Source organism: Molossus molossus, unplaced genomic scaffold (genome assembly GCF_014108415.1).
Source record: "Molossus molossus isolate mMolMol1 unplaced genomic scaffold, mMolMol1.p scaffold_m16_p_3, whole genome shotgun sequence".
Classification (NCBI taxonomy): Eukaryota; Metazoa; Chordata; class Mammalia; order Chiroptera; family Molossidae; genus Molossus; species Molossus molossus.
In genome coordinates this window covers 110,445,625-110,468,721 of record NW_023425366.1, presented here as the reverse complement: position 1 = coordinate 110,468,721, position 23,097 = coordinate 110,445,625, and the positions used below count along the sequence as shown (strand labels likewise).

General features: G+C 50.6%; 1 protein-coding gene across 9 annotated transcripts in view; it reads left to right on the top strand.

Annotated features, from left to right (window-relative positions):
• The window catches only part of SNX29 (sorting nexin 29), a 526,970-nt gene that overhangs the window by 419,330 nt on the left and 84,543 nt on the right, over nt 1-23,097 (top strand). For all 9 annotated transcript variants that reach the window (XR_004961818.1, XM_036280935.1, XM_036280938.1 and 6 more), the window contains exon 20: nt 19,376-19,516. Coding sequence is in view for 8 of the 9 variants with exons in the window: in XM_036280935.1 (XP_036136828.1) it covers nt 19,376-19,516 (141 nt within the window). In the remaining variant the exon portion in view is untranslated. The remainder of the gene's footprint in view (nt 1-19,375; nt 19,517-23,097) is intronic.

Genomic DNA, 23,097 nt, shown 5'->3' with positions numbered 1-23,097 from the left:
CAGTGACCACACCGTAAGTGCTCAGTAGAGTGGTTTCATTTGTGTTCAACCTATCCAGTTTCAACTATTCTAGCCAAGTGTATCAGTCAGCTAGCGCCAGAGTAATCTGGTGTAACAAACACCCCCTAAACTTAGTGGCTTAAAACATTCCATTCTTGCTCATATATCTGTGCATTGCTTGGAGGTTGGCTGATCTAGGCTGGGCTTAGATCCAAGGTGCAGTCAGTCTCCTCTTCACATACCTCTCGTCCTTCTGGGCCCAGCAGACTAACTGGGATGTGCCCTCCTGTTGAAGGCAGAGGTGCAGAGACCCATCCAGCCATTCAGTGTATCCCAAGCCTCTACCTAAGCTGCTAATTTTCTCTTGGCCAAAGCAAGCAAGATGGCCAAGTCCAAAGTCAAAGAAAGTACAGTCTGGCTCTGGTGAGCGAGACTGCAAAGCATTCGGTGAATGGCGTAGATATGTGGAGGGGGAAGAACTGGGGCCACTGATGCAATGAACCCCAGGAGGCAAAGGAAGAACAGAGAAAAATGGGAACAGTGTAGCCGCCCCACCTTTCTCTTATCAAGTACCCTCATAGAAGCATAAGACAGGAGACAATCTGCCGGCCCTTTTCCTGGTCTTAGATGTAAAGTTGCTCCCTGGAGTAGTGTTAAAGATCTGCCTCTTTTATATAATTGTATCTTATGAAATTGTGTTTTGCATATACCCCTTACATATTACACACTGCTGTGCGCATTATGCACTTATATAGCCCCATTATTGTGCAGGCCTGTGTACCAGACCAAGTTTACTGTGCTTTATGGGCAGTTTAAGAGATGTCTAGGTCATAATTTTTATCAAGTTCGTTTTTTTGCTTCTGGGTAGATTTTCATAAAGTTCAGTTTCATTTAAATGGACTCTTTTATTGAAGGTCCATGACCCCTTATTCAAAATTATTGAGGTCAAAATCAAGATGCATGTTTTCATTTTCCTTTCCTTCTTGGTGTTTAGAAAGGAATGAGGCAGTAATAAGGGGTCTAGGGCAGCGCCCTGTGATCAGATACCGGGATTTCTCAGAGAAACAGCACATAACCGAGTGGGGCCGGTGAGTTTACAAATCCCCTTAATTTGGTTCAGTCACATTTTGCTGATAAATTAGTTTGCACTGAACTTACTAAGCCTTTTGGTTTTCAGAACTTCTTTGGACTGGAGAGTGGTTATGGGGGTTGTGGGTGAGGGAGGGGGCCTCTGTTACCATTGCTGCTGTCGCATTGCCACCCAGAGACACGTGGGCCAGTCGGTCCTGGGCCCTGAGAGCCGCCCCTCCCCCAGGCTCAGGAGACCATTTTTTGGCTCATGTCCACTGGGTCAGCAGGTGCCAAATTTGTGGTTAGCGCAGCTCCTTCCTGCCGTCAGAGCTGGTCTGTGTGCTGCTGGCTCGACGGCTCAGACACAGATGGAGCAGAGTCTCAGGAGGAAGCTGTGGGGACTGGTGTCCGGTGCTCAGCTGCTAGATCACAGCAGGCTGCGGGGCCGTCAGCGGGGCTTCCTGGCCGCCAAAAGCACAGGCTCCGCTGGTAGTGTGGGGTCAGAGCGTTGGCCTGTGCACTGAAGTGTCGCAGGTTCAATTCCCAGTCCAGGGCATGTACCTGGGTTGTAGGTTCGATCCTCAGCTGGGTCAGGGAGCATGAGGGAGGTGATCGATTGATGTGTCTCTCTCATATCAATGTTTCTCTCTCTCTCTTTCCCCCTCCCTTCCTCCCTTTCACTATATCAAATTCAATGGAGAAAATATCCTTGGGTGAGGATTAGCAAAAAGATAAAAAACACAGGCTTTCCCTCTGCCTCAGCCTGTGTGGCCTACCTGTCCCACAGTGGGTGGGCTTGGGGGAGCAGCAACGATCTGGGAATGGGGGTTCCTAGAAGAGGGGCAGTAAGTGTTATCAGTGCAGTGCAGTCTTATTTGGCCCCTATTGGGCTGAAAGCGCACTGTCACCTCTCAGAAGATGTGTGCCTTTCTCTCTGAGGTGGATGTGTGACACTGACCCTTGGGACTGCAGCGAGGAGTGCATGAGAGTGGACTGTGAAGGCCACCGAGTGCTGGCCCCCAGGGGGCGCTGCAGCCCTGGCTCTTCAGGGTGCATCACTCAGGGACTCGTGCTCAGACCTGGTCAGTCACCACTCCTCGCTTTCTCAAGTGAGCCGAGATAATCTGTAAAAGTGTGTGGACCTGGTGGGTGCCTGTGTGTGTGCATTCACCTAAGGGTATGTGTGTGTGATTGTCTTTGTCCAGGAGAGAATCCATAGGCTTTCTGGATATTTTCAGGTCGCCTGTGACCCAGGAAAGATTCCAAATACAGGGAGACATGCCGGGGTAGGTAAGAGCTGCTCAGGGGCTCCCCAGCCATGAACTCTTGGAAGGCAGGGGACCTTCGTCATCTTGCCTGCCAAGGGCCTCTAGGGAAAATGCCTTGCGCGCCTCAGGCTAAAGGAGTGCTTGAATCTCGCGGCCAGAGTTCGGGTGACAATGTACCACCTCCTTAGAGGGCAGTGAGCTGATACCGGGGCCTTTTTCCGTTTCTTCCCCGTACTAAGCAGCAATAGAGCCACAGAGAGTCAAGCCACATTGTGTGTCCATCTAACATTTAACAGGACCTCAGCCCCTCATAAATGCCTACTAGTAATATGGTAGACACTTGTCATGCATTGTGTCATTGGGCCATGACAACAGCCCTGTGAGGTAGATGCTAGTCGTATCCCCGTTGTACGGATGCTAAAACCGAGGCTCAAACAGGTTAAGTACCTTGGCCGAGGTCCAAGCTGGATGGAGCCAGGGCTTAAATGAGGCAGCAGATCCCACAGCCTGGTGGTTTAACCTTTGCTCCCTGGACTGGGACCTCCCCATGCAGGGTTTACTGAGGTTGCAGACACACAGGGGTCTGCAGGATGCCCACACGCTGCTTTCTCTGGGGCTGGAGCTCCTTCCCTGCTGCTTGGGGGTTGTGGGGAAAGAAAGACAGATGGGGCTGGAAAAGACAAAAGTTCAAATCAGATCTCCACCACAGCTGGCTCTGGGCCTTTGCAAACCCCACTCACATGTCCCTTAACACATCGTCAAAGGACAGATCTCGGAGGATGGGGAGGATGGGGAGAGATCAACCAAACTATATATATGCATATATGCATAACCCATGGACACAGACAATAGTGTGGGGACGGCCGGGGCGGGGGGGGGGGGGGGGCAGGGACAGGGTGGAGGGAGGCAAGGGGGAGGGAAATGGGGGATATCTGTAACAGAGTGAAAAAATAAAAATGAAATAAATTAAGAAAAGATACAGACAAGACCAAATGACACACGTGAAGTATCTAAATGTTCATCACAGCCCCACCTTGGGAACTGTTTCTAATGCTTTCTTCGGGGCGTCGTTAGGAGGCAGAATGATTACATGGAGCAGGCTAGCTGTGTCCATGTTTGTGGTCTGCCAGCGGCACGATCTGGCCGTGTGGGGAGACAGAGGAGGTTCCTCTGATGACTGATGTCTGTCCAGACGCGCATTAGAGAGAGGTGCTCACAGTTCTCACACCACATCTGAAATGTTCCATTGTTTCGTTTGTTTTTCATTACTCTGAAATGATGACTGCAAAACTTAACTTGGAGGCTTTTCAAAGAGGAGGATCCCAGGCCATGAGCACAGGCTTGCCGCTGTGTGCGCAGGAGATGCGTCTGTGTGGCTGCAGGCGGAGTTTCTGCCGTGGGCTCTCGATAGCATGTAAAGGAACCCCCAGGCCTGCCGCAGGTGCATCTGCCGTCGTCCCTCTGTGATCCTGCGTAGAGCTAAGTTGGTGACTTGTAGCATTTCTGCCCGAACTCGATGCCATCTTCTTGGCGTTTATTTAACTTGGCGTTATTTGACGTCTCCTAAATGCATTTCGATGGGGGGTGGGTCCCCATAATGCGCAGACAAGGATGCTTAGGTGTTCCAGAGAAACCCAGAGACCCCAGAGAGTGCACAGGAGGAAGAATGGCCCGGTCTCCACATGCCCACTGTGTGGTCTTGCTTCAGGGACGGGCTAGGGATCCGGAGCTGTGTGACAGGACCAGCTCAAGTTGGAGAGTCTAAGTCTGTTATCCACAGTTTGTTGTTAGAAAGTCGCCACGTGTCCTGTTTCTAGAATGAGGAGGGAAGTATCTGTGGGCGTGGTCCTGGCTCCAAGGTCTCCTAGCCCGTAGCTGCGGGAGTCACTGCCAAGGACACCAGAAGAAGCTCTGCTTTGCGGAGTGAATAAGTTAAAGGGCCCTTTAAACCCAGAAGGGGGGTACTCTGGGCACCAAGGAGGAGGTATCCTTTGGGGTATTTACCAACCTACTTCCGCTTCTCTGAGAATGGCCCCCTCTGCCCACATACACACTGCACAGACACACAGGGTAGATGCTTGCCGTAACTCATTGGCCAGAGTGGACACTCACCCAGGGGAAAACGGTCCAGATACAGGCCTTATTACATTCTCTTTTGGACTGAATTCTTTTGATTGCAAGTGGCAAAAAACATCAGCTTAAAACAGAATTTATTGGCTCATGTAACTAAAGAGTTCAGGTGTGGCTTGATCCAGGAGCCCAGTCACTCTCCTCCCCTCTCTCAGTTCTGCTTCCCTCTCTAACGGCTTTCCTTTCTGGCAGCTCTGAGCTTACATCCTCAGAGGGCAAGTGTCACTGAAGAAGCCCTCCTCTCCTTCCCAGTCATACGAGCTCTGAATGGCCTGACTTGGGCGGGACACGCAGGGCTTTGATTGGCCAGACCTTGATCTCGTGCTCGCCTCTGGGCTCAGAGCTGGAGTGGGATCCACAGGAAGCACAGGGACTGAGGTTGGGTGGAAAGTGGGTCCCTAGAGGAGAATCAAGGTGCTGTGGCCTGAAGAGGGGGCTTGGATGGCCGGCAGAGAAAAACACCCAGTATCCACCATGAGGCTCTCTCCCGGAGCACTTGGGGCTGGGCAGGCGCTGACTGGGTTGGTCTGAGAGAACCCGGGCTGTGCTTGACGGGTATTGTGGTTGGACCCTGAGAGAAAGTGTGTCTACGGAGAGAGCAGAATTGAGTGGGAGCAGGAGAGAGGCAGAGCGTGGGTGCGGCGCCTGCCCCGGTTCTGGGCTGCCTTCTGGCTCCTGGTCCGAGCCCTCGGGGGCCCAGCAGCACTGCCAGCTCTTAGTTCTCTGAGATGCCGTTAAATCCTTCCAGGAAGTCGCCATTTCCCTGGAGCCGTAGTGAATGGGTTTTTATTGGCTCACGTGACTGCAAAGAGATGGACCAGCGTCCGCGGGAGACTGGCCCCCAGGGTTTCTCTCCAGGAGAGAGGCACCTGGCTCCCAGGGCGCACTGACGAGCCCAGAGCAGAGGCTCGGTAAGCAGAGCAGAGCCTGGCAGGGATCGGATGCTGCACGTGAGAGAAGCCACCAGTTCCTTAAAGGACCGTTAACAGCGGCCGGAGGAGGAGGTCATCTTAATCAAATTAGAAAGTGACACTCTAATGGCCATCCTCGCTGAATGATCACCTCCCCAGCCCATTCGGTTACAGGAGCTGCGGGCCTGGATGGAACCTGATCACTCAGCTCACTTCTTGGATGCCAAATAAGTGCAGCTGAAACTCCTCATTCAGAAGGGGTGCCCCAAACTATCTTTGAGGGGGCAGCCATTAGTTTGGTATCTTCCAAGTTTAGTTCATTGCTTATTCAAATGCCAAATTCTTTTATAGACCTTTTGTTCTTACTAGTTTCCTATTCTCAGGAACATCTGATTTGTAAAGGTCTTGGTGTAATCAAAGAAAGTAGAAAACTCTTGCAGCTTTGGCCTGGACTGCCCTCTACCCAACCCCTTCCCACCCGGGCCAGCTCCACCCCATCCTCAAGGCTTTGCTCAGACACCACCTTCTCCAGGAAGTCTTCCTTGATGGCATCCACACCGCATTCCATGCTGCTTCTCCTTGCCTCCTGGCCTGTGCTTACACTTATTCTGCTGGACTGTAGTTTTTGTCTGTTTGTCTGTCTGTCTCACTCATGTGTGAACTTCTTTAAAAGCAGGCACATAGCAAAAGCTAACTTTTGTTAACTATTTACATGCCAAGGAAAGTGGTTGATCTTAAACACAGTCCTAGAAGGTAGACACTAAAAGTGTCTTCATTTCACATTAAGAAATTAAGGCACTTGGAGAGGTTCAGTAAATTAAGGTCGCATAGCTAATAAGGTGAAATCAAGATGTGAACCCAGGCAGCCATGGTCCCAGAGAGCGCTTTTCATCACTGCTCTAAACTGCCGGTCCACCTCTGCCTGCCTCCTTGAGCTGGCATGGGGCCTGGCACTCAGTAGGTGCTCAGTTAACACTTGGTAAACTGGAGTGGGTTAGAAGTCTGTATATCTAAGCTCAGCTTGGAAGGACATTGTCAGAAGTGGTTTTGCTGCTGCTGTTATTACTGTGGAGAACTAGAGGCAGTTTGGTTTTCCACTCAAGCAGAGTTTTGCAGTAAGAGAGCAAGTTCTCACCAGGGCCCTTTTCTCCAGGCAGAGAGACTTACTGTGCTTTAAAAACATATGTCCTGTGCCAGCAGCCTTCTCAGAGGCATTAGCTCTGAGCATTCAGGATGAAAAGTAACTTCCCATGTAGCACAGCATTGTCACCGCTGTTTGGGGCCGGGGAACAGTTTGGGACATCAGGTCTTCCAGTAGGGTTTTCCTTTACATTTCTCTCTCTCTCTTTTTTTTTTTTTTTATCCTCACTCAAGGACATTTTTGCATTTATCTTTAGATAGAGCAGGAGGGAGAGAGGGGGGAAGAAAGAGAGAAGCATCAATATGAGAGAGACACACTGAGTAGTTGCCACCCACATGAGCCCAACCGGGGCCGGGGGCAAACTGCAACCGAGGTATATGCCCTTAGCAGGAACCAAACCTGGGACACTCTGGTCTGCGGGCCGACGCTCTAACCACTGAGTCCAACTGGCCAGGGCTACATTTCTTAATATTTCAATTTTTTTTTTTTTTTTTTATCCTCACCCGAGGACATTTTCCCATTTTTTTTGTTCAGGTAGAGTGGGAGGGAGAGAGAGGAACAGAGAGAGAGAGAGAGAGAAACATCGATGTGAAAGGAACACATCGAGTGGCTGCCACCCGCACGACCGACCAGGGCCGGGGACAAACTGCAACCGAGGTACGTGCCCTTAGCGGAAACCGAACCCGGGTCTCTCAGGACCACAGGTCGACGCTCTAACCGCTGAGCCAAACCGGCCAGGGCTCAATATTTCTTAATATTGAAAGAACTCAGGCACGTCTGGAGATCAGCATTGCAAACTCCGTGGGCCCCAGGCTGGCTTCGCACTGTTTGCCCAGCGTGGTCCCCTGCCACGGCGGGGCTGCCTGCTCCCCGGTCCAGCGAGCACTCGCCCGCTGGCCCTGCAGCCCAGGTCGGGGCTGCTCCTGTGGTCAGCTCTGCTCCCTCTTCACTCGGGAGGTTTCCTCTTTTTCCTAAATGACAGAGCTAGTCCTTTTGTTTTCTGAAATAGCTGTGTATTTCAAAACATCTCTCCATTTTAACTTTTATCCAATTATATTTGGAGGGGGGCGGGTAGGATAGTCATTGTCTTCACAGTGCCCCCAGAAGTCCCGCTTGCTTGAGAAATAACATTTATTTTTTCTAGTACCAAAGTCAGTATTTAATAGAAGAAAGATTTGGGGAACTTGGACAACCATAAAGAAATCATAAAGATAATCAAAAAATCTACCAACATTCAGAAATAACCACTGTTAATGCTTTGAGTCCTTCTGGTAATATTTTTGGGGATACACTTGCACACATACGCATATGGGATTAGAATCATACTTAAAAATATAAGTAGTCCCTGAATTAAATTATTTGAAAAAGCAGATGCCCAGCTTCTGCTTCCCTGTGCCCCCCCCCCCCCCCCCCGATGTGGCTGGTGTTTATATCAGGGAAGAGAGGACCAGGAGACTTTCCTACTTTTCCAGTGAGTTTAAAACTCTGTCCACAATTTCGGTGCCCCGGAGTAACCAGCTTTTAGCAACTGAACATCTATCTATCGCTGTGCACAAGGCTGAGGGGGCACAGTGTGCATGACTCAAATACCCAGACTGCAACATGTGATTGTGGGATGAAGTCATATTTCTTTTTTAAATCCCCCAAATGTGATCACTGGAGCCCCCAGCAGCTTGATTGCCGGAAATTAACTCCGATCAAAGTGGCCCCAGCTGTTCCTGAGCTCCCCAGGGACGTCTGCCGTGCTCTCAGGGACCCTTGTGCTGCGCTTCGTGGCCCCCATGTTGCTGGCCATGCTGGCGATGACCCTCACCAGGCAGCCAGCCCCTGGGCACAGCTGCCCACCAGGGCTGGCTGTCACTCTGGCTTGGGAGGGGAGGGGTACAGTGCTCTCCCTGCTTTGTTCCTCAGACCGAACTATGACAACTGACCTGGTCTTGTACCCCCAGCACAGTTAACACTGTGCCAGCCATGGGGAGCCCGGCCGAGAAATGTGTCCTGGGCGGGAGCTCTTTGCTGCTGCTGGATGCGGCCACCCTCAAGTCCAGGCCCACCTTCGGGTCTCTGAAGGGTGTCTCCCTGCCCGATTCCTGGTCTCCCACTCCCTTAAAAGGGCCAGCTTCCCGCCCCACCAGCGGAAGGTTCTGCCCAGAGCCCCGGCAACGTCACACGGGTCTCCTTAATGCTCTGGCAGGTGCTGGTGTGAGCAGTGGCTGGGACTGAGGGGCTGCAGGCGTGGCAGGTGGAACAGAGGGTCCCAGCGGATCTGAGGCGAGGTGGAGACGGTCCCTCCGTGACAGCCTATCTGCATCTGACCTTCATCAGACGTGGTGCTGCCCGCAGCTCCATGAGTCGTAGGCTTGATTTGAGAGACAGGGTGGGAGCCAGGGTCAGGAACTCAGTGAGTCAAGGGGCTAGAGTTCCTGCCTTTTTCATAGCTTCCTTTGGTCTGGGGAGGAGATGGTAGACAGTAGTGGGAAGACAGGGCCCTGGAGTCAGGCAGACCTGGGCTTCCATCCTTGCTCCCTTCTAGCTGGCTCTGCCTGGGACCGTGGCTTCGCTTCGGTGAGACGAATGCCAGACGGTGAACGTGAATGGGCCAGTGGCTCAGTGTGCGACGGCCAACGTTTGCTGTCCTCTCGGACACCCGTATCATCGGCGAGTGAGGGAGGAGCACTGTCCACATGCAAGTGGCTGCTGTTCAGGGTCCCCCTCCAAGTTTGTGGGTGCTGCAGATGGCAGCCCCTGCTCCTGTGCGGACCCCCGTGCACAGAGCACATGACAGGTGATGAGACTGAGGGGCGAGACCTGTCAACAAGAGCCTGCTTGGCGGCGCTCTAGTCAACATCTGAGCAAAGCACCCGTCCACCCTGGCCTGCCCGTCATCTAACCATTCATTCCATTCTTCTTAGAAACTTGTGCAGTGAATGCATATTGGGTGCCTCCTTTGTACGGGGCAGAGGCACAGCAGTGGGCAAAAGCACCCAGCCCTCTGCCCTCAGGGAGCTTATCCTCTGGTGAGAGAGACAGATGACAAACAGTTGAAGAAGCGAATGCCTAGCGTGCCAGATGGTGGTTGGTGCTGGGGAGCAGAGGTGGTCGTTGGAGTGAGGGGACAGGCATTCTGGGAGAGGCCACAGTGATGGCAGAGGCCCTGAGGCTCTACCCTTTTATTATCTGGTGGCATCTGAAACTCTTCCACCTTCAGCATCCTCTACATCCCTTTTTCTGGACCACTGCTGCCTTCTTCAGTCCTCTTGGATTCCTGCTACAGGCTGGGGCCCTGCCCTTTGCCCCGGAGCTGTTTCCCCTCCAAGACTGGTCCACTCTGCCTCACTGTTTCTGTCCCAAGGCAAACCTCCCGGCTCTGCTAACCCAGCCCCACTCCCAGGCCCAGCACAGCTGGGAGAACCATGCCCTGTCCTCACAGCCTATCTCCATGGGAACAACAGGTTCAGGTGTGTGGTTATTTGCATCAGGTCGGCTGTTGGTTTGGCTGTCTGGCTGACTGTGGGCTCCAGGAGCGGAGGAATCATGCCTGGTTTTGTTCCCCACGATATCCCCAGGGCACAGCCCTGAGCTTGGCACATAAGAGGCACTAGTGGTCACCCAGAGGAGGGAACTCTCAGTTCTGCATGAGGTCCTCAGGGGACGGGGAAAGAAGAGACCTGACCTGAGCAGGGTCTGGAAGGAAGAGTAGATGCCCTGATCCAGTGTCCAGCTCTCATCACCTCCCAAAACCAAACCAGCTGCAGACTGGCGGGGCGGTGGGCCGTGCGCTTTCAGAGGCGCGGAGGCTGGTGTGGGATGTCCGGAGACAGCAGCGATCGTGAACATGGGCACCGTGATCTCCTCCCTGAAGGGAGGAGTCCGCATTGATGCAGGGAGAGCAGAGACTGGGCTGGGTCTGTCCACTGCTAACCCGCTCAGCTGCACCCTTCTGTCACAGGCGTGTGGGCTTGTGCCGGCCATTCTCAGTAAACAGTGCATCTCTGCTTGCCTGGTCTGCCTCACCCCTCGCCCCAGCCAACGAACAGCCGCTCTTCTCTGGCCAAGTCATTCATCTTATTCTCGGCGTTTGGCTGCAGTAACACCCCTCCCTCAGCATGGTCGCACAGTAATTCAGGCGTTTGTTCTAGCAACAAGGACACTTACCTTTAATAACACATGAAGCCATTTCGTTAAAAGGAAGTTTTGTGAGGATACCTTACCACAGGCTGCCGACCAAAACACAAATCATTTCATTCCTTGGATATTAAGGAAGCGAAATGAATTCGGAACCTACAGCCATTTTTAAAAGAATCTTTGTTACCCTAATGTCGTCTGACCATCTTTAACCCTAAGGGTCCGTGTGGCGGGCACCGCGGTTTCACGTCTGTAACACCCGTTTCTCTCTGCGCTGAGGCAGTGCATGTGCCCGGGCCCCAGAGCGCAGGCCTGGGCCTGGTTCTGGTTCTCCTCGTCCCGGGCCTCGGAGGGCCCGCTGCTTCGCTGTCCGGTCTCTGGTTCAAGGCATATGGAATCACAGGGCTTTGGTCACAGCCGTCGGTGGGGCGTCTGGCACATCACCTCTGTAGGTCCAGGGCGTCCTCGGAGCTACGCCAGCTTCCGCGGCCATCACAACACGCAGAACCGTGTCCGTGTCCGAGGTGAGCTGTGCAGTGTGGGTGTGTAAGGAGGCGCCCGGACTGTGAGGTGAAGGATGCCTTTGCTCTCCGCTGCCGGAAGCAGGGCAGCCCTCGGTTTGTGTCCAAGCGCAGGCGTGTGAATGAGTGTTCATCCGCTCCTGCGCGTTGGCGGCGGAGGGTTCTCGGGGGTCTGCTCCTCGTGTCTCCCAGCGTCCACCGGGCATCTCCTGCGAGGCCCCCCGCAATGGCACTCTTGTCCCAGAGCCCCGGTGCCCTGACAGGGCGGTGTGAAGGCTGGCCAGCCTGCGGCCCAGACAGTGCACGACGCTGGTTCTGAGTCGGGAGCCCGAGTGATGCATCCCTGGTTCTGTTTTGGTCCTGGAACATCCACTGAACAGGTCACTGACTGAACTCTGCGGCTTCTGTTGACAGTCTTTTGAAAGCAAAGGGGATTTTGAACTGCCCAGCCCAGACTGTGCACTCTGTTTGTTGCCTCGCCTGCCTGGCATTTGACAATTAATTAGGCATGGTAATTACCTGCTTTAATTCCGTGATTGCACATCCTATAATTACCCCTAATCCTGTAATAGGGAAGTTCATGTACACAAAGGCAGATGCCGAGGAAGGTGAGGGGTTACAGTGTTAACAGCTGCCGCGCTCCCTGCCTGCAGCAGGGCCTCTCAGCCACCCGACCGGTGGGCGTTGTCCCATGTTACAGAGCAAGAAGCTGAGTCTCGAGGTGGATGGGGTATCATCCCCAGGGTCACCGCTGGCAAGGGGAAGAGCCAGGATTTGAACCCAACCCCTCTGCCTCCACAGCCCTTGCTGCCTGTTGCATGATGGGCCTGAGGCAGGCGTAGGAGCCAGCATACTGCTGGCGGGAAAGCCTATGCCTGTGCTTGGCAGACCTAGAGCAGATCCGGGACTGCAGTCGACTTAAAACAGTTTTTATATTTTCATTCTCCCTCTCCCTGTATCTCAGTTTTTCCCCTCTCTCCCTTTCTCCTGACTGATTGATAGATATGTAGTTTATATAGATATGTGTGTGTTTCAGAGATACATTTTACTCTAGGATGTGCAACATTTGATGGTTAGATGTGTTAACAGATGTAATGAATGTTGCTCTGCACATAATTGCTTAGTTCTCCTGCCCTTAAGAAGTAGCTACCAGCACTGTCCTCAATTTCCACATGGAGAATTGAGGCTTAGCAAGGGGAACTCACTTACCTAGGATCACTTGGCTAGCAAGAGGTGGAGCCAGGATTTGAACGCAGGTCTGCTGAGCTGAGTCCTGACATCTGACTGTATGTCATGTCCGTGTGGATGCTCACCCACCACAGTCCACTTTAGACCTCCCAGGACTGTAAGTTAGATAAAAGCTCACTCGCCTGAGGGTGGTTAAGGCATGGCTCTCTTTTTTTTTTTCCACTTTTGCTTTTAAATCTACATTTAATATAAGTATCCGTTAACTCTTAAGTATTTGGTTCATTTAATTTTTACTTTTATATATACGTACTGCCTACTGTGTCTGCCCAGAAGGACTTTTATGCTCTTTTGTATTCTGTGTAAGAATCTTTGCAGGCCCCAAGGTTGTTAAGATATGTTTTCTCCTGGTAGCTTTATGATTTTACCGTCCACAGTGAAATCTGTGATCCTCAAAGAAATGAGTACAAAAACAATGCTCATGCACACTCATAGCTGCCTTACCCATAATAGTCCCAACTGGAAATAGCCTGAATTCCCATCCTAGCAGAATGGCTAAATAAAGTGTGGCATATTTGTACAGTGGAATACTATGCAGCACTGAACAAGAACAGGTCAGTGCTATGCACAACAATATAAAGACACCTCACAAATACAGTATAGAGCGAAAGAAACCAGACACAAAGGAGCACACTCCATATGAGTCCATTTAGATTTAGTTCAAAAACAGGTGAAAGAAACCAGGGGTGGCGTGCTCAGCCGAGCAGGTGAGGAGCATGCAAGAGGGTAGAAATGCTCTAGGGATGTTCTGAACCTTCTAACGAAAGCATTTCCCAGAGGCCCCGTCAACACAAGAGGTTGTGCTGGGTTTGATTCATGGATGGACCAAGGTTTTATTTCTCCCTGCTAACCTCTCCTTACCCAAGTGTTATTACAGGCATCACTGGGGTAATTCTTCCCAGTAGAAAAGAAACCTCAAGATTCGAACTTCCTCTTAACACAGAAAAGGGAGGGCATGCCCCGATTCCCAATTAGAAATATTACCCTCCTATTTTATTTTTCTTTTACTGAGTCAAGAAGATTGGACTTGAAGTGGCTTTTTATTGCTTGTTTTAAAAGACGACTTGTTTTTGCCAGAAGGCCAAAAGAGGTCAACTCTTGCTCCAAGGAATTGTTATCTTTATGGCTCAAGCAGAAGGAATTGGGACCATCAAATTTAATTTTGATGGGGGAGCCCTTTAAAGTAAAGAGAGAGAGAACGAACGAGCTAACAGTTTGGGACATAAGTTCTTTCAGTTCTTTAGTGAAATAAGTGCACAATTTGGTTTAATATAATTTAAAGAGACAACCTAATTTGCAGAGAAAGTTTTGCAGTTTGGGATGCTAAAAGCATTGCTGTTGAGGGTGGAGCATTTAGGTAATTCTGGCTGAACTTAGTGGCATTAGATTAGAAGGGAGAAGCATAAGTGAGAAGGCACAGTTAGAGACCATTCTGGAGATACATGACCAGCCCAGGAAAGGGGCAGTGGGACCTCAGAGGGATCGTGCAGGGCCCTTCCTTGGCAGCTGCTGTCCCCATCTGCCAGCATTGCTGGCTTGGGGGCTCCTGGGGCTTCAGCAGCCATGACTGCAGCAGTGTGCTGTCATAGAAAGCCAGACCTGGGTTCAAGTCCTTTATCTCCCACTTCCCCCAGGCAAGGGACGCTCTCTCTGAGCCCAAATCCTTATCTGTAGAAGTGGCGGGTTCACAGCATCTGCCTTGCAGATTAACTGAGGATGAAAATTGAGGCATGTGGGCACCTGGTGTACCTTGCACACAGTAGGTGCTTCATCAGTGGCAGGTGTTAGGGTTGAAGGTATTTATATTTTTTGGAGTTTTGAAAAATATTATTTTACTCCTTTGGATCTGGCAGTGGGCAGCTCTTGCTGCATTTCTCCTAGAGCTCTATGGCTTTGATGCTTTCAGGCATCTTTTTTTTATATTATACATACTTCTCAGATAAGCAAACAGAGGCCATTTGCCTACCATCACATAGCTAGTGGGTGGTGGAGGTGCTGACTACTGGGATGCTGCTGTAGGTCATGAACCAGCCATGAGTGTCCTGATGTGTCACTGCAGCCCAGTCTCCATCAGTCAAACCACTGGAGGAAATTCATGTGAAAGCTGATCACCAAGATCAGAGATTTCCAAAATCCAAATCTTTGTCATTCCCTGTGACAATCTAATTGATAAGGTGATTTTTAAAATTTATATATTTTTTAAACTCATTTTTATTGTTGAATGTATTATAGATATTGCCCCCTTTTTGCCCCATTGGTCCCCCCACTTCCCCAATCCCGCTCCCCTCCAGCCTTCCCCACACTATTGTCAGTGTCTATTGGTTATGCATATATGCATAGAAGTTCTTTGGTTTACCTCATCCTGCCCTCCCTACTCCCTTCCCTTTGAGGTTCATCAGTCTAGCAGCCAATTTGTACTTCTTAATTCCTTCATCTTCTTCACCCATCCCCCTAGCCCCCACCCATCTGTCAAGCAACAATAAGTCCTCAGTATTTATGAGTCTGTTTCTTTTCTGCTTGCTCATTTTGTTTGTAGATTCAATTGTTGATAGATATGTATTAATTGTTATTTTATTCATATTTTTCTTCTTCTCCTTCAAGAAGACCCTACAACATTTCATATACTACTGGTTTGGTGGTGATGAACTCCTTTAGCTTTTTCTTGTCTGGGAAACTCTTGATATGTCCAGCAATTCTAAATGATAGCTTTGCAGGATAGAGTAATCTTGGTTGTAGGTTGTTGCTTTTCATCACCTTGAATATCTCTTGCCACTGCTTTTTGGCCTGCAAAGTTTCTTTTGAGAAATCAGCTGACAGTCTTATGGGAGCTCCTTTATAGGTAACAAACTGCTTTTCTCTTGCTGCTTTTAAGATTCTCTCTTTGTATTTAACCTTTGGTATTTTGATGATGATGTGTCTTGGTGTGGGCCTCTTTGGGTTCATCTGTTTTGGGACTCTCTATGCTTCCTGGACTTGTATGTCTGTTTCCTTCACCAAGTTAGGGAATTTTTCTGTCATTATTGTTTCAAATAAGTTTTCAATTTCTTGTTCTCTCTCTTCTCCTTCTGGCACCCCTATGATGCAAATGTTGGCACACTTGAAGTTTTCCCAGAGGCTTCTTACACTATCCTAATTTATTTGGATTCTTTTTTCTTTTGCTGTTCTGATTGGGTGTTTTCTTCTTCCTTATATTCCAAATCAATGGTTTGTTTCTTGACTTTACCTACTCTACTATTGATTCCCTGTAAATTATTCTTTATTTCAGTTAATGCATCCTTCATTTCTGACTGGTCCTTTTTGATGTTTTTGATGGTCTCACTAAGTTCTTTGAATGTCTCACCAAGTTCCTTGAGCAACCTTATAACCTGTGTTTTAAACTCTGCATCTGATTGATTGATTGATTGCTTATCTCCATTTTAATTCTTTTCCTGGAGTTTTGTTCTTTTCTTTCATTTGGGACATGTTTCTTGGTCACCTCATTTTGGCTGCTTCCCTGTGATTGTTTCTATGTATTAGGTAGAGTTGCTATGTCTCCTAGACTTTGTAGGGTGGCCTATTGTTGTAGGTGTCCTGTAGGATCCAATGGTACAGCCTGCCTGATCACCCCAGCTGGGCCCTCGAGGTGCCCCCCTGGTGTGGACTGTAACACCTTTCTGATGTAATTGAGCCTTGATTGCTGTTGGCATGTCAATGGGAGGGATTTACTCAGGCTGACCAGCTGCAAGGACTGGCTGTGCCCACTGACCACTGACCTCTGACTACCTTGGAGGATCAGCTGTGCAGGGGCCCATCACACACAGCAAGACTGACTTCAGCAGGGCTCTGTTACCCACTGAGTCCACTCCTCGAGTTTGTCACTTGTGGAGGTGGTTGGGTGGTGGTGTTTCAATGTGGTCTGAAGCTGTGCACTGGGTGTGCTGGCTCTGGCACAGGTCAGCCTCTGCCTGTGTTCTGTCCGGGGCCACCAGGCATAAGCTACAAAGTGATCTACAGATGGCTGCTTCTTGTGCTGGGCTTGGAGGTGCCCAGGAAAAGCCAAGTTGTGAACCAAGTCTGGTTGCTTCTAGTGTCAGGCCTGGGGCCACTTAACGAGAGGTGTGGGGTTCGCTGAGACCAGATGCTGCTTGTTTGAGAGATTTTAGGAAACTCTGAAGCAGGACCCAAGACAGGCCGATCCTATGGTAAAGCTTTTGGAAACAGCTTGAGTGGGCCTGAAAGTTGGGTGGGGCGGGGCCTCAGGGAATCACCAGGGTGGGGCAAACAGTATGAGCCAGGTTGATGGAGTCCCAGATATGGCACCTGTCTGCCACCCCAGGGAAGGGCTCACCAAAGGAACATCAGCCTCTGCCAGCACCTCTGTCCAGGAGAAAACCCCCTCTCCAGCCCTTGTCCTGAGGCCAAATAGCTCATTTCTTCCCTGTATGTCTCTGGTACCCCACAAGCTGCCTCCCCTCCCAGCTTAGAGGGCGCAAGTTTGAGTAAGTTCGTGTGGGCCCTTTGAGAGGAGCTGCCTGGGGCTCCAGCAGCTGCAACCTCCCTGAGCCTCAGTTCCTGCTGGTTTTTCCAGCCAGAAGTTATGGGGATTCTCTTCCTGGCACTGGAACCCTGAGTGGGGCACCTGGTGTGGGATGGGGACCCCTCACTCCTCAGGGAGGACCTTCCCAGCAGAGGTGTCCTCCTGATTTTTATCCTCCACACGTGGGTGTAGGATCAGCCTGTCCGTACCTCCGCCCCTCCTACCAGTCTCGATGTGGCTGCTTCCTTAATTTCATAGTTGTAGGACTTTCATTCAGCTTGATTCCAGGTGGTTCTGAATGATGGTTGTGTTGTAGTTTAGCTTTAATTTTGATGTCTGATTTTTTTAATTTATTTTTTATAAAGTATAATTTACATGTAGCATTATGTAAGTTTCAGGTGTACAATATAATGATTTGATGTGTGTGTGTGTGTTGCAAAATAATCCCCACAATGTGTAGTTAATATCCACAATGCGGTTATTTTAAATTATTCATTTATTTATTGAACACTTACTGGTATCTTCTATGGACCAGGCCCTGGTAAGCACATTACATGTGTGAACTCGTTTAATTCTCCCAAGACCCAGTGAGGGAGGTAATATTATCACCCGTATTTCTCAGAGGAGGAAGTGGAGGCACAGAGCAGTTGAGTGACTTTCTTAGGGCACGCAGCTTGTGTGTGGCAGAGCCAGGATTTAGATCAGGCAGTTTGGATGCAGAGCCTGTTCTCTTAACCACCGCCATGCAGTGTGTCTCCTACTGATCACATCATTAAGTCACATCCCTCCCTTCCCACCGAAACGGTCTTGCTCTTGTCCTGCCCTGGTCATCATGCCCATGATGTTCCTTCTTCTCGATGGTTCACTCACATCCTCAGTCCAGGTGGCTTCCCCCAAGTCATCGGTCTGCAGACCTGGGAACACCTTCTCAAGTGGAGAATGTGGGGTCGGGAGAGGGGTATTGTCACACCAACCCATGACTTGTGAAAGGAAGGGGTGAACGAGTGGTTTCTGAGCTCCTGTCTAACCCAGCACCCTTAAGTTCTGGGATCTTGAATGTCTGCTGTCACCCACCGCAGGAAAAAGAGCACGAAGAACGTTGACAGGCCAAGGATGCTGTCGCTAGGACAGGGTATTTGGGCTGATCTGAACATATTATAGAATGCTTGAAAGAAAGGCTAAAGCAATTTTTAAGAATTTAGGAAATTAAAGAATTTTTAAAAAAATGCGGGAAAACGGGCAGTCTGCTGGTTTGCCAAAGCAGGGGGTGGAGCCTGGAGTAAAATGGCTGTGATGGGGCAAGAGCCTGTGAGGTGCCCGCACCCTCCCAGGACCTGCTGGCCCTGCAGGGCCGCGTGCAGAACTGGAACGGGGAGATGAAAGTGACGGACCGGCGGACACGGCAGGAAGGACAACTAGAGGCTGAGTGGGAGTCCCGGGAGAGCGGCGCTCGTGTAGGGGAGAGGAGGGCCCGAGGGAAGACCTCCGCCTTCGGGGGGTGAGCAGAAGAGGAGGTGCCCACATGGAAGCCACGAGGGCCACTGAGGAAGCAGAGGACTCGACGTTTTCACAGCGAAGCACTGGGCGCTTGGCTGTGTTAATGAAACATGTAGAGTCAGGATGCGCCGTAGAGATGCTTGCTTTTATCGTTATGTTAGAGGATTTAAGTAAGCGGTGTGTTGACATTCACTGGTTGCAGGTTGCAGCAGCCATTTATCATTGGAGATCTTATTCTCTGAGCTTGTCCTTGACTCAAGTAATTTCTAAAAAGGAACTGGTCTCTCTCCCACGTCTCTGTTTTCCCTTGCAGTGTAGTTGCTGTGGTCCTGGAAGGTGTTGGGGCCTGTGAAAAGCTGATAAGACAGCCCTCACATTTTGTACCCCCAGAGTGTTCTCTTGGGAGTTACAGCTTGATTAAAATAAAGATGTTTTATGCCCCCATTGTGCTCATCCCATCTGGACATGCTCTTCCGTCCAGTTGGGTGATCTCTGGCCCCTCCCTCCTTCCCCAAATTAAGTCCCACCTCCTCCACATGAGGGTCTGCATGGTCCCCGGCACAGGGCGTTGCTTCTGTACCTGAGCGCTGTCCATCCCACCTCGGGAGGAGGTGCTGTTAGTCCGCTCCATCGTACAGAGGAGGGAGCGCAGCCAGAGAGGAGTGGACTCTCCCCAGGGACTCGTCACTGTGGCAGTGTGCGTGTGACAAAGCGATGAATAATGCGGCGCTGAGCTTCACTGGGGAAGTGATGTCCAGCGTGTCGTCCGTAACCCTCCTGATCCATCTCCCACGCGCTCACTCAGTGCCAGGCGCAGGCATCAGTGGCTGGGAGACAGGTGCAGCCTCTGCTCTCAGGGACCTGGTTCTCACGCGCGGGGACGCCGCGCACCAGCCCTTCGTACGAGTGTAAGAGACGTCTCCACCTTCGTTCTCTTTCCTTTCTCGCAGGTGTACATCCGGATAAAAGACGACGAGTGGAATGTCTATCGGCGGTACACAGAGTTCAGGAGTTTGCACCACAAGTTACAGAACAAATACCCTCAAGTGAGAGCCTACAACTTCCCCCCCAAGAAGGCCATTGGAAACAAGGTACTGTCACTGGTGCCGCACTGAGCCGCCTGTCTGCTCTCTCTTCAGTTTGTGGTTCAGCACAGGAGATGCGGGCGCCCCGGGCTGTGGGTCCCTGGCTTCCTGCAGGGAAGGAGTCCGCATAGAGTTTGAGGGAAAGTGCGTTTATCTGTGAGGCAGTGAGACCGAGAACGGACCACTCCACAGACAGAGCGGCCCTTCCTCGTGGGATCTGCTCCTTATTGAGCTCATTTCACCGAGGGGTCGGGCGTGCCGTAAGGGGGAGGGATATTCAGGATTTTTCCGGGAAAGGGGTGGCGATTTCTTGGAAGAGCCCCATCGGCCAGTTTGTGTCCTTACACGGGCTCTCTGTTTCCGACCATGGCGCACAGGCTGTTGTTTACATGCTAAGGAATTACAGTGAGCATGTCCCGAGGCCAGGGGTCACTGCAAGGCAGACGTGTCGCCATGTCGGACCGAGCTGCTTGTCTGCTGGTTCTGAGCCATAAATCCACTGGGGCTGGTCTTACTGTCTCCTTGACAGTCCCTTTGGGCCTTGTGGTTACAGTTGTTTCACCATTTACCCTATCTAATGTGTTCCTATAAATATACATCTCAAAGGCTGGCTGCTGTGACTCGGTTGGTTGAGCATCATCCCATGCACCAAAGGTCTCTGGTTCCATTCCTGGTCAGGGCACCTGCCTGGGCTGCAGATTCAGTCCCCTGCCGGGGTGCACGAGGGAGGCAGCTGATCAGTGTTTCTCTCTCACATCAATGTTTCTCTCTCTCTCCCGTTTCCCCTCCCCTTCTCTCTTCTCTTCCTTCCTCTCTCTCTAAAATCAGTAAAAACATACTTTTAAAAATCAGTCACCCATAATTCCATCACCTAAAGACAATCAATCACATTTTGTTTGTATACATCCTCTTATGTCTCTAGGGAAGGGGTTGGCAAACTTGTTCTCTAAAGGGCCAGAGGGTAAACATTTCTGTCTTTGGGAACCATACCATCTCAGCTGAAAACACTCAACTCTGCCCTTGCAGTGTGCAAGCAGCCACCGACAGCGCAGACACAGATGGTGTGGCTGTGTGCCAATAAAACTTTATAATGACGGGTGGCAGTTGGATTTGGCCTGTGGGTCATACATAGTTTGCCGATCCGTATTCTGGACCAACAAATATTTCCTAGTTCTTATCCACAGTTGTTATATGTATTTGAACTTCTGAATGTTAAGTTATCTTCCAAACAGAGCTTTCTCAAAGAGCTTCTGTTGTTATAGGGCTACTGCCCTCCTGAGGCTTGGTGATTTATAAGGACAGAATTCCTCTGTGTATTCATCCAGGCACCCTGGAGAAGGAAGCGCTAGTCCTCCACAAGTTGGCCAGTCGATTCATTTTCATTCATTCAGCAAGTGTTGCTTGGGCACCTTTATGTGTCCTGGTGCAGGAGGCAAGAGCCCAGCCCTGCAGAAGACAGGCCTGGGCTCAGCGCGGGCCTGCGCACATCTGCCTCGGCCGCTTGCGTCATTCTGTCAGCCCTCGTGTTGCGCGGAGCAGCGGTTCTCCATCTTGGCTGCCCTTGGATCGCTTGGAGAGTTTTCAAAACTACTCAGACTCGCCCTGGCCAGTTTGGCTCAGTGGTTAGAGCATTGGCCCATGGACCAATGAGTCGCGGGTTCGATTCCAGTCAAGGGCACGTACCTCAGTTGCAGTTCATCCTCGGCCTTGGTCAGGTTGTGTGGGAGGCGACCAGTCCATGTGCCTCTCTCACATCGATGTTTCTCTCTCTCCCTCCCACTCTGTCTGATGATAAATAGAAAAATATCCTCAGGTGAGGATTTAAAAAAAAAACGACTGAGACTTGCTCATCCCCCAGCCCCATCCTGATTTAATTTGTCTGGAGGGAGGCCTGGGCCCTGAGGGCAGTTCCACTGGGCAGCCCAGCGGGTGTTCCCTCCACCTTGGAGTCGAGTAGGCGATGGAGACATGTCAGCAACTGCAGTGTGTTAACTAGCTTGGCAGGGACAGTTCAGTCGGATGAGATTTTTGGTCCTGCTCCTGTCTGTGGTCAGGACACGTAGACATTGGGCCCTGTGTAAGAGGGATCCCTCTACCACCACGGTTCTCAGAGTGTGGCCCTGACTGGTAGAAACAGCATCACCTGGGCGCTTGTTAGAAATACAGATTATCAGGCTCTACCCCAAACCTACTGAAACACGAGCTTCAAGGCTGGGACCCAGGAATCTGGGGTGAACAGACCCTCTGGGTGGTTGGTGCACGAGGGTGTCTGAGAACCACCACGCATCTTGTCCTGACAAAGCCCTGTGGCAGGTTCCACATGCCACGGATTTTCTAGTTTCTCTCTTGAAGACATGACTTGCTAGGATTTCCTTCCATCCTTTGGTGGGGACGTTGGGGGCCCGTGCAGCACTCTTCCTGTCTGACCACCGTCTGCAGTGCAACTGCCGCCACGGTGCAGATTTTCGTGAAAACCCTGTGGGAAAGACCATCCGTCTCCAGGCCGAACCCTCACATACAGCAGGAAATGTAAAGGCCGAGACCCAGAGTGAGGAAGGGTCCCCGGTCAGCAGACTGGTTTGGCTGGCAGACACCTGGAAGGCGGCCGGGCCGTGTCTGCCCGCACGTTCCAAAGGGCCCACTCTCCCTCTGGTGTGGAGATCTCGTGCTGCTGCTAGGAAGAGGAAGGGTCCTCACCACTCCCGAGAACGCGCGTGAGAGAGGTTAGGCCGCTGTCGTGAGACACTGCAGAGCGGCATGAAGGCAGACTGGTCGCCCTGGTGGAGGCGCCCTTCAGCTGAATGTGGTGTCGGAGTTTCTATGGCAGCCACTTTGACAGACATTGTGGCAAATGTCTGACCTGTTGCTTCAACAAACCAGAAGACAAGTAATTGTGTACGGGTCAATCAAAGACATGAACTAACATTAAAAATAATTTTTTCTTCACTTACAGTTGACACAGTATTCTATTACTTTCAGATCCATAGCACAGTGGTTAGACATGTGACTGAACCTACAGAGTGGTCACCTGGCGACCCATTGCCCATCTGACGCCACACAGTTACTCCAGGGTTATTGACTCTGTACCCCATGCTGTGCTTTACATTCCTGTGGCTGTTTTGTAACTATCAATTTGTGCTTCATCTCGCCATCTTTTTCACCCATCCCCCACCCGTCCTCATGGCAACCATCAGTCTGTTCTCTGTATCTATGAGTTTGTTTCTGGGTTAGTTTATTTTCTGTGTTTTATTTTATTTTTTTAGGTTCCACATATAAGTGAAATCATAGGGTATTTGTCTTTCTCTGTCTGACTTATTTCACTTAGCATAATACCCTCTAGGTTCATCCATGCTGTTGCAAATGGCAAGATTTCATTCTTTTTTATATCTGAATAATACTTCATTGTACGCATGTACCGCATTTTCTTCACCTATTCATTTATCATTGGCAGTTACCTTGCGTCCACATTTTGGCTATTGTCAGTAATGCTGCAGTGATCATAGGAGTGCATGTATCTTTTTTAATTAGTCTTTTGGATTTCTTCAGATAAATACCCAGAAGTGGGATTGCTAGGTCACAGGTAGTTC